The sequence below is a fragment of the Nyctereutes procyonoides genome, unplaced genomic scaffold, assembly GCF_905146905.1.
Source record: "Nyctereutes procyonoides isolate TBG_1078 unplaced genomic scaffold, NYPRO_anot_genome, whole genome shotgun sequence".
NCBI classification, from domain to species: domain Eukaryota; kingdom Metazoa; phylum Chordata; class Mammalia; order Carnivora; family Canidae; genus Nyctereutes; species Nyctereutes procyonoides.
In genome coordinates, this window is record NW_026575146.1 from 56,195,351 (window position 1) to 56,207,562 (window position 12,212).

Here is a 12,212-nt window from a genome sequence, read left to right on the forward strand (position 1 = left end):
ATGTGGTGTAGGGATGCCTGGGTGGCTCAGTGGTTGAGCATCTGCCTTCAGCTCAGGTCATGATCCCAGGGTCCTGGGTCCTATGTGATTGAGTCCTGCATCAGGTTCCCCACAGGGAGGAACTTCTCCCTCTGCCTATGTCTCTGCCTCTCTCTCTCTGTGTCTCTCATGAATAAATAAATACATAAATAAATAAGATGTGGTATATACATACAATAGAATATTACTCACCCATCAAAAAGAATGAAATCTTACCATTTGCAACAGCATGGATAGAACTTGAGGGTGCTACACTAATAAGCAAGATAAGTCAGCAGAGAAAGATAATAATATGATTTCACGCATATGGGATTTAAGAAACAAAATAGATGAACATGGGGGAAGGCAAGGAAAAATAAGATAAAACAGAAGGAGGCAAACTGTAAAAGACTCTTAATTCTAGAAAACAAGCTGAGAGTCACTGGAGGGGAGGTGAATAGGGGGATGGGGTACCTGGGTGACGGGCATTAAGGAGGACCCATGATGTCATGAGCTGGGTGTTTATGCAACTAATGAATCACTAAATTCTACCCCCGAAACTAATAATACACTGTATTTTAACTAAATGGAATTCAAATTAAAAAATTTTTAAAGCATATTGTCATTTGTTCCTTCTCTGATTTAAACATCTATATAATTTGGCATTTTTGCAAAATTTGGATTGCTTATGTGTAATCAGGAAAACAGTGAAGACACAATATTAAACACAAAAGAATTAGCTACTGAAAACCACCTGTTAATGCCATGAAATTGGTGTTTAAAATAAGAAAAAGTAGGGAAGTACAGGAGGAGAGAATGCATGTGTGCCTTCTCCGGGTGCAGTGTAGAATAGTGGAGTTGGAATTTCTCATCTCATTATCTAGGAAAAGGAGAGAAGAAAGAAAAGAAAGTGTCTGCCTTTGGCTCAGGTTGTGATCTCAGGGTCCTGGGATGGAGACCTGAGTTGGGAGCCGGACTGCTGGTCCCTGACTTGTGCTCGCTCTCTCAAATAAATAAAATCTTAAAAAAAAAATGAGGCCATGAAAATACTTTCCGGAGCTTGTCCCCATTTTATGTTTTTAAATATTTTTGTGTATTTTTATATATTTTTTCTTTCTCCTTCCACATTCAGCCAGCCGACACTCTGAGCACCTGCTCTGGGCCACGTGTCGACTGTTTGCAGAATTTCTGTCCACTGGCTTCTCCAGGCTTACATATGCTCAACCCTTCTCTGTGGTTTAAAAGTGAAATAACACCTTATTACTCCTTGGAGCTTCTGTGTCATCCTCACATTTATTTTGATGCCTGGCTACTTGGAAAACCATTACGGCATGGGTCCCTGCTGCAGATGCTGACTGCTGGGTGTCCAGCAGTGTGCTGGGTACAGGGATGCACAAGCGAGCCCCGCGGCACGGGCCTGCCTGCTGTATCTACATTCCAGCCAGGAGAAGGTTCTTGGCTGTTCTGGAGGCTCATCTGCTATTTCCTCCTCGATCTCTGGCAAGTTGCAGCTCCTTCCACTAGAAAAAGCCACATGGTCCTGAAGACCTGGTCCTCAGCTGGTCTTTTCCAGAATGGATTTGCTTGATCTCTTAGCAGCGATTGACAAGGCATCCCCGGCTGCTCCAGGATCCACATCAGCGGTGGCCTGTGTGACATATTGTTCTCTCCTCGGGCTGCACCCAGGCTCCCTTCTCTTCTCCCCAACACACTCTTTTGTTACAACTCCCTCCTCCTCTCCCCAGAGGCAGCCAGAACCTTCTGGGCTCCTGGGTCTCCACTGTCCGCCCCTCCTCTGCCAGAAGCGTGCTTTCTCACCCTTGCTTGTAGCCTTCATAGGCCTCCCAGGTCTCCACCATTCAGCAGAACACGGCCTCCCTCTCCTTTGGCACCAGGCTTTTCCCTCTCCCCCCCCCCCCCCCCGCCGTCAGCCTCCCTGCCTCCTCCTGCCTCTTCCTTCTGATGTCCTGCCAGCCCCTCCAGTTCTACTGAGTTACGTCTCCTCGTCTCCTCGTCCATGGCATAGGCTCCTCAGTCCTGGTTGCAGGCCTCCTGTGTCTTCGCTTGTCCTAAGATTGCCACCAGGTAAATTGCTCCAGAACACAGATATGACCGTGAAATCCTCCGAGGTCCTGCCACACCCTGCAGGGTCGGGAGGGCTGGGTGAATGCATCTCCACCCCTTGCTCCAGCTCTGCCTCTCCTCCCCGCACCCCAACCAGTTCTCCAACCCCACCTCCCTGCCCAGCACTTCCCAACTCTACTACATTCCTGCTCCCATTGCTTTGTCCTTGCTGTCCTTCTATCAGCACTCTTGTTCGCTTTTCACCTCTTTTCTGCTTCTCCATGAAAGTACAGCTGGGGTGCAGTTTTCCCCCTGAGATCTCTCTGATCCTTTCTAGGCTGCAGGTCATCTTTCCAGCCTTTGGATTTCCATAAAACATATGGGTCTTCCAGTATTATGTGATAATCCTTGCTGTTATTTATAATCCCATCACATGTTTCACCCTAGATGGTAGACTTCCTGGGAGGAGGCATCCTGACCCCTTGCAGCCATTTCAGGTACCTGGACCTACTCTTTGAACATTGTTTCATGGATGTCCATTGGAGAGATGACTGAGAAGTCTGCTTGTTTACTGGAATCGACACAGTTTTAAAATCTAGACCCAGGGTTGAGAAATTACAGCCTTCAGGCAGCTTCAGCCCACTGCTTGTGCTTGTCAATAAAGTTTTATTGGAAACACAACCACTCAGCGACCTGGACGTTCTGCAGTTGAATGGCTCACAGCCTGAAATAGTGACTAACTGACCTTTTACAGAAGAAGTTTGTCTACCCTCAGTATATACCATTGTCCAGACTTGTAAAGGATACAGTATCAGCTGTGGAAGGAAGTGAAAGAAACAATGTTTGCTTAAACTCCTAGCCTTTTGCTTTGGCTCTTTGACATATCATTGTGACTACCATAGTTAGGGCCCTGGGATTTTTCTATTATGTTATTTAAAGTGAAGTACGATTAATTTTGTTGTAAAAATGATGCGGATGGCCAAATTAGCTAGATTTGATCTCTAATTTCTTAACATTAGGACTACTTGGGTCCTTAACATTAGGACTACCTGGTCAAATTTAGGTTACTAATGTTTTTGTCATTCTCAGTAAAAACCACCAGCAAGGGTCTGCCAGCTGTGTCGTGAGTTATACCAGCCTTAGAAACTGGTCCTTGCGACGCCTGGGTGGCTCAGTGGTTGAGCGTCTGCCTTCGGCTCAGGGCGTGATCCCAAGGGCTCCGGATGGAGTCCTACAATGGGCTCCTTGCAGGGAGCCTACTTCTCCCTCTGCCTGTATCTCTCTGTGTCTCATGAATAAATAAATAAAATCTTAAAAAAGAGAGAGAGAGAGAAAGAGACTGGTCCTTTATTTTGGCCCTAGGAGGAAGCAGCTCAATTCAGTGCCTTGCTCTGCCCCTTTGCAGATGAGGAAGGCCGTAGGTCGCCATTAGAGCTGAAGTTTTGTGGATCTCCACATTAACACCATATGGTCTTTTTTTCTTTCTTTCTAGAGGGACGCATGGTCATCCAGGATATTCCTGCCGTCACCAGCAGAGGGCACGTGGAGAACACACCTGACCTGGTCTCTGACTCCACCTACTACAGCAGCTTTTACCAGCCTTCTCTGTTTCCTTACTACAACAATCTGTACAACTACCCGCAGTACTCCATGGCCTTGGCTGCTGATTCCTCTTCTGGGGACGTGGGAAGCCCCCTCGGGGGGTCCCCTGTGAAGAACAGCCTTCGGAGCCTCCCAGCACCTTACGTGCCTGGTCAGACAGGAAACCAGTGGCAGGTAAGAGGTTATCCAGAGCGACTGGATAGGTCAGGAGCACACATGGACACACATATGACCAGTGCAGCACACATGTGTGTACCCGTTATGCCAAAGGCGTAAAAAAAAAAAAAAAGTTCACTGTTCCGTGATACCATGTGACCCCAGAGGCTGGCTGCAGGAACTGTGAAGGAGGATGCATGTATGGGTTTGCATTTTGGCAATCTTACTTTTCTCATTTTTCATTCTCATTTTGCATAAATACCCAGCTGGCTGGAGTCAGATTCACCAGGGGCTCACTGTGTGAGGTCTCATCACCTCCAGGCTCACCCCTAGTTTCTTTGAGCAGTTTAGAACGTTCTGGATGCAGCCTTCTGCGTGGCGGTAATCTTAGTGATGAATTTGCACCCTGGGAGGGCAAAGTGTCATCATCTGTGTGTTTGCATGGAAGCAAGGTAAGAGAAGGAATGAGGTCACTGTCATTCTGTGCCAGATTGGGTTTTTGTTTTTTTGTTGGTTTTTTTTTTTTTTTTAAGCTGAGAATGAAGGTCCTCAATCATGCTCTTAGTGTGCAATCAGGAGCTTTTAAATTAACATCTGGGGTAAAACTAAGCATTTTGCATTGTCAGGGAAGGAACATTTTTCTAGAGCTGTAAAGCTCCCTCAGATTTAACCATTTCTATCATGGAGTATGCTGGGTAGGAGATAGAAGTGCTGAAAGCATTCCCTGGCTGGGTCACCAAGCTGCGGGAGTGTGGACACGTGAGTGATTGCATGCACCACCTCCAGCCCCCTTCTGACCATCAGATGGGAGAACTATTCTTACTTTGGGTACATTTGCCAGCTCAGGCTTTGTCAACTGGGCTTTGATTCCAATATAAGGGGACAGATGTATTTGGGGGTTTAGGGCAAATCTTTGACCTTCTATTACCCAGTTTAAAAGGAAAAAAAAGTGGGTTGAAATGTTCCTGTGAGCAATTCTATTCCATTTTGTATTTTTTAGGTGTGGGGATGTTCTTAATATTCAAGCCACCCCACTTTTTGGATTCTCTCACTACCCTTAGGGATCAGACTTCTTCAACCTGTTCATATGTTTGCCTTAATCTACTGGGCTACATGTTTTCATAAGTTTTCCATACATTTTATTTTTAGAATCATACTTTTTAAAAAAAGATTTTATTTATTTCTCCATGAGACACATGCCAAGAGGGGCAGAATCATAGGCAGAGGGAGAAGCAGGCTCTCTGCAGGGAGCCCGGTGTGGGACTTGATCCCAGGACCCCGGGATCATGACCTGAGCCGAAGGCAGACACTCAGCCACTGAGCCATCCAGGGGTCCCCAGAATCATAAACTTTTTAAAAAAGAGACTTTTAAAGCATTGGGAGTGAGAACTCAGAATAACATGATCGTAGAGGAACTGCAGTGATTTATGAATCTTCAGCCTGGACCACTACAAGCCTCTCCAAGTGCCATTTGGATATTATTATTGGGAGTAGGTTTTAGGTTGATTTTTATCAGAGACTCTCCTCTCTGAAAGGAGAAATAAGTCTCCTGTAATTCTGAAAACAAAAAAACAACAAAAAAATGCACATCCTGTAGATTCCCAGGAAGCAGGACTTACTTTTGAAGCATCCTGGTTTTCTGGCTCCTTCCAGGCTTTAAGAATAAAGTAGGAAGGTGAACCTGTTGGCTTATGAGAAAAAGGATTAGAAAAAAATCTTAAGTGTTTTCTGAAAGAAAGCCAGCAAGATCATGATCAGCTTTACAGTAGAGTCGAACATGTCCTCCTACTTTGTCAGAATCTTTCAGCAGGTGTATGATGGCAGATGGCGTATGATGCTGGACACACTAATGTTTCTTACTCCACCTGGAAAGCGTGCGAAGGGCATGGCAGAGGTCGTGGGTTTCCTTGGAGGTCTCTAACCAAGTCCTCCCTCTGAGGGACAACCAGGAGGAGACGGGCTCTCTCAGCCACCCTCCTTGCCTGATCTTGGAGAGATGTCTCAGGTGCTGTGGGTGAAGAGTGAGTTCCTTAAGGGCAAGTTCCTGCACCCTCTTCTTTGCTGCACCCTCTGTCCAGTAGGTGGGAGGGAGAATCTTTCCCAAACTTTCTTAGTCCTGTGGGGACCAGCAGTTTGGATGCTGTTTGCACTGTCTCTGGCACCACCACTTACAGAGAGAGGTGTCCCTGCTTAGCTGCCCAGGAAAGATGCCAAGACATCATTTAATACATGAGTTTGTTTTCCCAGAAGGCTGGGCTTAAGAGTTTTTTTTTTCTTCTCCAGTCACCGTTGGCAATCTATTCTCACATAACAAATTATTTTGCAGAAATAGATCCCTCTCTGCTACTGTAGTGGAAGTCCATTCCTCTTAGTAAGTAATAGCGCCAGGAATGACAGCTAGCATTTCCTAAGCGGTGAGTCCTCCTTGTAGCCCCAGGAAGCATAGCATGTGGTCTCCTTTTTACAGTGGAGGATTGAGACTCAGAGGGCTGACTTAGCCAAGGTCACACAGTCACCAAACAGGAGGGCTGGAGTTCAAATCTCTCTGTCTGGCTCCACAGTGTTTCTCAGCACTGTTGGGTTACCAGTGAGTTTATCTACCATAAACTCAGGGCCCTGGGAACCACCATCAATTAATAGAAACACTAAGGCCGCCCTCTTTAGTTCTTTAGGGCTTAGAATTTCTGCCTAAGTGCTTTGCTTTTCATTGGGGGATCTTCTTGGAAACCTCTTCTGATTTTCTGTCTTCCCTCGTGGAGGTTGGAATAGGCAGAAACTTCCAGAACAGTGCCCATGATGGCTGCGAGAGAGGCCTCTGAAGCTTTCCTGTCGTCTTGGCAGTTAGTGTTCGAAATATGCTGCATTCCCTGCTATCAGAAAGTTGCTTTTGGAGTCTGCATACACATTTCCTTGAATGCGATTATCAGTAAAGCATATTTAGGCAACCTACAATGTTTCTGTAACCTAGAAAATGATCCTCACAATTGAGATATGGGGACTTGACCATGTGGCCTCTCCATCCCTTCTAAGTCTGAGGCTGTAAAAGGGTCTGTGGATTAACCTTATAACCAGATATATATACAAGTTTGACTTAAAGCCTTGTTGTCATGCCCACAAAAATTAGTTTTCTTGGAAATAAACTCCTAATGTTAAAAATGCAAGAGCCTGCTAGGTGCAAGCCGCCAGTTTGCAAATAGGGCAGGTGACTGTCAGTCCAGTGATGATCAGAGCTGCAGTGGGTCCTGTTCATTCCAGTTCACCCCATCCTGCTCCAGAGGTCTGGAGCAAAAGGGATTCACTCAGCATACACAGCTAGTGGATGATAGAGCCTGGCCGAAAAACTAGGTCTATTGGTTTAGGGAAACATGGAGTCTGGTGTGGGAAAATCCATATTGACTTCTAACTTGTAATCCAGTTTTTTTTTTTTTTTTTTTTTGAGCAAAATACAAAATAGCCTTTGAGTCTCTGTGTCTTGGTCTGTGAAGAGGGAATAGTACCACCCTCACAGAACTGTTGCCTGGATACATGTGAAGTAAAGTGATTACTGCATGCAGAAGATTCTGTGTGTACACCAACAAAGGTTGTGCCAGTGTTGGCTGCGGTGAATTTTTTCATTAATCCTTATTTTTTTAATCTATCTGATTTTCAGCCTTCTTTTCTTTTTTTTAATTTTTTTTTAAATTTTTATTTATGATAGTCACAGAGAGAGAGAGAGAGAGGCAGAGACACAGGCAGAGGGAGAAGCAGGCTCCATGCACCGGGAGCCTGATGTGGGATTCGATCCCGGGTCTCCAGGATCGCGCCCTGGGCCAAAGGCAGGCGCCAAACTGCTGAGCCACCCAGGGATCCCTTCAGCCTTCTTTTCATATGTATTCTAGTTATCTCAGTCCCCTTTGTAATGAGATACAGTATATATAAGGCCCATTTTAGTTACTATTGGAAGACTGTGATATGAATATGGGCCAAGTTTGTATGTGGAATAGTTTTTTTAAGATTTTATTTATTTATTTGAGAGAGTGAGAGAGAGAGCATGAGTAGGGGGGAGGGCTAGGGGGAGAAACAGACTCCCCTCTGAACAGGAAGCCCAATGTTGGACTCGATCTCAGGACCCTGAGATCACGACCTGAGCCAAAGGCAGACGCTTCACGTACTGAGCCATCCAGGAGCCCTGTGGAATAATTTTTACAGGGTTGGGGAAGAAAGAATGTATTCCACTTAGTAAATAGAAAACTGAAAACAGAGATTACAATGATGCAATGTATGTTTAAGATGTGTATGTGATAGAGAAGTATTAATAATGAACACCTACAAGTAATACGTAAAACTAGTGTCACTGCTATTAATAAGAACTGGACAACTCACTTTTTTAAAATTTATTCATGAGCTAAAGAGAAAGAGAGAGAGAGAGAGAGAGAGAGAGAGAGAGAGAGAGAGAGGCAGAGACACAGGCCAAGGGAGAAGCAGGCTCCATGCAGGGAGCCCGACGTGGGACTCGATCCTAGGTCTCCAGGATCGCGCCCTGGGCCAAAGGCAGGCACCAAACCGCTGCGCCACCCAGGGCTCCCTGCCCATCACTTTTTAAACAAATTGTTAGGGGAACACCTGGGTGTCCTGGAATTGAGTCCCGCATCGGGCTCCCTGCGAGGAGCCTACTTCTCCCTCTGCCTGTATCTCTGTCTCTCTCTGTGTCTCTCATGAATAAATAAATAAAATCTTTTTAAAAAAAAATAATAAGATAAGTTGTTAGGGTAGGAGTGTAGGGAACCACCATCGAAGCTCTGGCCCTGTGGTTTCAGGAAGGTGCGCTGCCTCCGTTCTTGGACCCATGCCCTGCGCCCCCTGGTGGAAGCTTCCTGGGGGAAGGCGGCCTGCAGGTGCCCCCTTGCTTTTCCTGTTTTCCCACCTCTGTGTCCCACAGCTGCATGCGGAGAGCCCTGGGCTGGTCTCCTTCCCCTGGTTCGCCGCTGGCTCAGCCTGGAGGGCCCGAATCTCCAGCAGCGTCTCCTCCAGCTACTTTCTTGACTGATGCTAGGAGCTGACTTCTTCCTCACTCCTGGCTGGAGCAAGTCACCATTCTATTAGTTATCTTCCTTCCCGTGCCGCTCCATGTTTCAATGTGTGTTGTGGGGGGCAGCATGCCTGTTTCTCAACAAAGCACTCCTTTCTGACTCCTAGAAAAAAAACCGACAGAAGTGGAGATCATCATAATCTTTTTTAAAGATTTTATTTGTTCATGAGACACACAGAGAGAGACAGAGATATAGGCAGAGGGAGAAGTATGTGGGGAACCTGATGTGGGACTCCATCCCAGGGTCCTGGGATGACGGCCTGAGCCAAAGGCAGATGCTCAACTCCTGAGCCATCCAGGCATCCCCCATCATAATTTTTTTAAAGCTAGTATTCTAAGAGATTAGTAGGGAGGGCTTGGAATTATTTGCAGAGAGAAACCATTGACTTTTTATTGTAAAGGTGAGGCCTCTGGTTAAGTGTCCCTATAAAATCATGCATGCCACAAATAATTATTGAGCACCTACTAAGTGCCCAACCTATTAAAAGAAATAGAGCAGTGTAGTAGGTCAGCCTCCCAGCTCCCGAGACTCGTCTCTGTTAATGTCCTGTGCGCTGAGAGCTGGTGTAACCACTCTGGGTCTGCCTCCAGCCTCTGCAGATTTGTGGCCCAATCACATATTCCTGTCCTGTTGTGAAACAGGACTAACATTTGTGACACTAGAACAGACTGACGATGAATGGCTGGTTTCACTGACCAGCAGCTCATTTCCACTTCTGCATTTAATTGCCTGCAAAAGCTGTTTATTGCCTTGTGCACTCCTCCACGGCAACATTATCTCTTAAATAAACATGTTGTACCAGGTTGACAAGGGAGAGGTGCATAGCAAGTGAGCAGAAATAAATATGGGAGGGCTCGCAGCTGTACCTGGGGTCTCCTTTCAGTTCTTCTGGCAGGCGACCTCTGGGTTGCTTTTTTGGAAGCTGGTGCCCCTAGATATGTAGACTCCCAGGTAGACTTCTCATTCCCACCACGGTTTGGGTGTGGTCAGAATGGCAACACAGGTGATTTTGTTCCTTCTGGTGGTTATTTTGGGCTCAGTCTGAAGTGTCTTTTTTTTTTTTTAAGATAGATTTATTTATTTATTTATTTATTTATTTATTTATTTATTTATTTATTTATTTATTTATTTATGATAGACACACAGAGAGAGAAAGAGAGGCAGAGACACAGGCAGAGGGAGAAGCAGGCTCCCTGCCGGGAGCCCGATGCAGAACTCGATCCCGGGACTCCAGGATGGCACCCTGGGCCAAAGGCGGGTGCCAAACCGCTGAGCCACCCAGGGATCCCCAAGTCTGAAGTGTCTTATGATATGCTTGCGCATTCATGATTATGCACCTCACCAGATGTGTTCATTTATTAAATAAGCATGCACAGGGGCACCTGGATGGCTCAGTGGTTGAGCACCTGCCTTTGATTCAGGTCATGATCCCGGGGTCCTGGGATCAAGCCCTGCATCAGACTCCCCTGCATGGAGCCTGCTTCTCCCTCTGCTTATGTCCTGCCCCTCTCTCAGTGCGTCTCTCATGAATAAATAAATAAAATCTTAAAAAAAAAAAACATGCATGGAGATCCTGCTGTGTGTTAGGGATCTGCCCCTGGACCAAACAGACAAAAATACAAAAAGCAGATCTTGGGGGGAAGGGTGCTATGATCAATTGGAAAGAGATTGGAATTTGAGAGTCATGTAAATAGCCCTGGGTTTGAAACTGAGATACAGGCAGGAAGGAAACTGGATTCTCACAGCTGGGCACAGAGTAGGGGCCCCCTTGTGAGCATTCCTGGGATGGCCCTCTAGCACCTTTGATGGGCTGGGGCCAGCAGGCCAGGCAGAGGCTTACAAAAGCCCTAGCCCTTTGAAGCCTGCCCCATGATGGTCTCTGTCTTACAGCAGGCAGCCTGATGGGGCCCGTTTTTCACATGGCTTCTTTTCATTCCTGTTGCTCAGCATCACAATCTGTTAGCTAAAAAGATTGAGAGGAAGTGACTTCTTGAACATATGCTGTGTAGGGGGCAGGAACAGTCCCTCCTCATTGGAACTTGGAAGTTCCACAGGAGGGTCCCGGGCAAGTGTAGGTGGTTTAAACCTGGCTTCCCTCCCTACCTTCCCAGGGAGACAATTCTAATTAATATTCAATATATATATATATTTTAAGTTTCATTTATTTATTCAGGAGAGACACACAGAGAGAGGCAGAGACGTAGGCAGAGGGAGAAGCAGGCTCCCTGTGGTGAGCCCGATGCGGGACTTGATCCCAAGACCTCGAGATCACACCCTGAGCCAAAGGCAGATGCTCAACCACTGAACCACCCAGGGATCCCTTATTTTTTAACCATTTAACCTCTTATTTTTAAATATTCCTAGATTTAAAAAAACACCGTGTCTGAGAAAAGGGAGCAGAATGCAAAATCCACTTCAGTTTTTAAGGTAAAGCAGACTTGAGATACATTTTTACGTAGCTGGGAAAGTTGGAGTGATTTGTGGACCACCACTGGTCATAGGAGAGCTGGGCCCCAGCCCTGGTCCCTCGACCCTTGGTCAGGTGCTCTCTCTTCAGTCCTGTGATCTCCGGGCCTTTCCCTCCAAACCATCTCCACCTGGCTGGTTAAGCTAGCTGAGGCTTCTCCTTTTAGAGCAAGCTGGTTATTGGCCACTATCTGTTGGTGGATGGACACTGTCTTTTTTCTCAAGAAAGAAAAACTGACAGAGTTTGCCAGCAGGCACAAGAAGAGTTTATGAGAAGAAATTCAATTTAAAGCATTTCGAGCGATTTCTTTCCTTAGGAAAAGGTAATTAAAATAGATGTGGTTTGCCTTGAGCTGTTAGCGCTAAACAATCTTTATTTGGTTCCTTAAAGAGGCATTAGACATAAGCTTAGGTTGATGGAAAGTGTCAGGTTCTATTGCTGTGATGTGGTATATTTATTTTGTATCTGACCACTTCTGTAAACTCTGTAATTCTAGTAATTTCCTAGTTGCTTATTTTGGGATATCCAGGTTAGACACAGAGAAATGTTGGGACTGCCATTTCCCCGCAAATACCTCCAGTTCTCATACATGTTCTCAGTGCGTTACTCAGTTTCCATACCAGCAATGGATGTTGGTGTCATCTTATTTTACTGGGAATGTGTGTAGTGGTTCACTATCCTCGTGCTGGTTTTTGCAGAGAAAGGAGAAAATAAGGACAAGTGAGTGTTTTTTAAAGCTCAATTATTCAAGTCAAAAAACTGTTTTTAGGGACCCCTGGCTGGCTCAGCCAGTAGAACATACAACTCTTGATCCTCGGGGTTGTGAGTTCAAGTCC

General features: G+C 45.9%; 1 protein-coding gene across 1 annotated transcript in view; it reads left to right on the forward strand.

Moving 5' to 3' along the window:
• The window catches only part of DMRT1 (doublesex and mab-3 related transcription factor 1), a 112,598-nt gene that overhangs the window by 41,130 nt on the left and 59,256 nt on the right, over window positions 1–12,212 (forward strand). Inside the window, exon 3 of the mRNA XM_055311702.1 lies at window positions 3,575–3,858. Within this exon, the coding sequence (XP_055167677.1) occupies window positions 3,575–3,858 (284 nt within the window). The remainder of the gene's footprint in view (window positions 1–3,574; window positions 3,859–12,212) is intronic.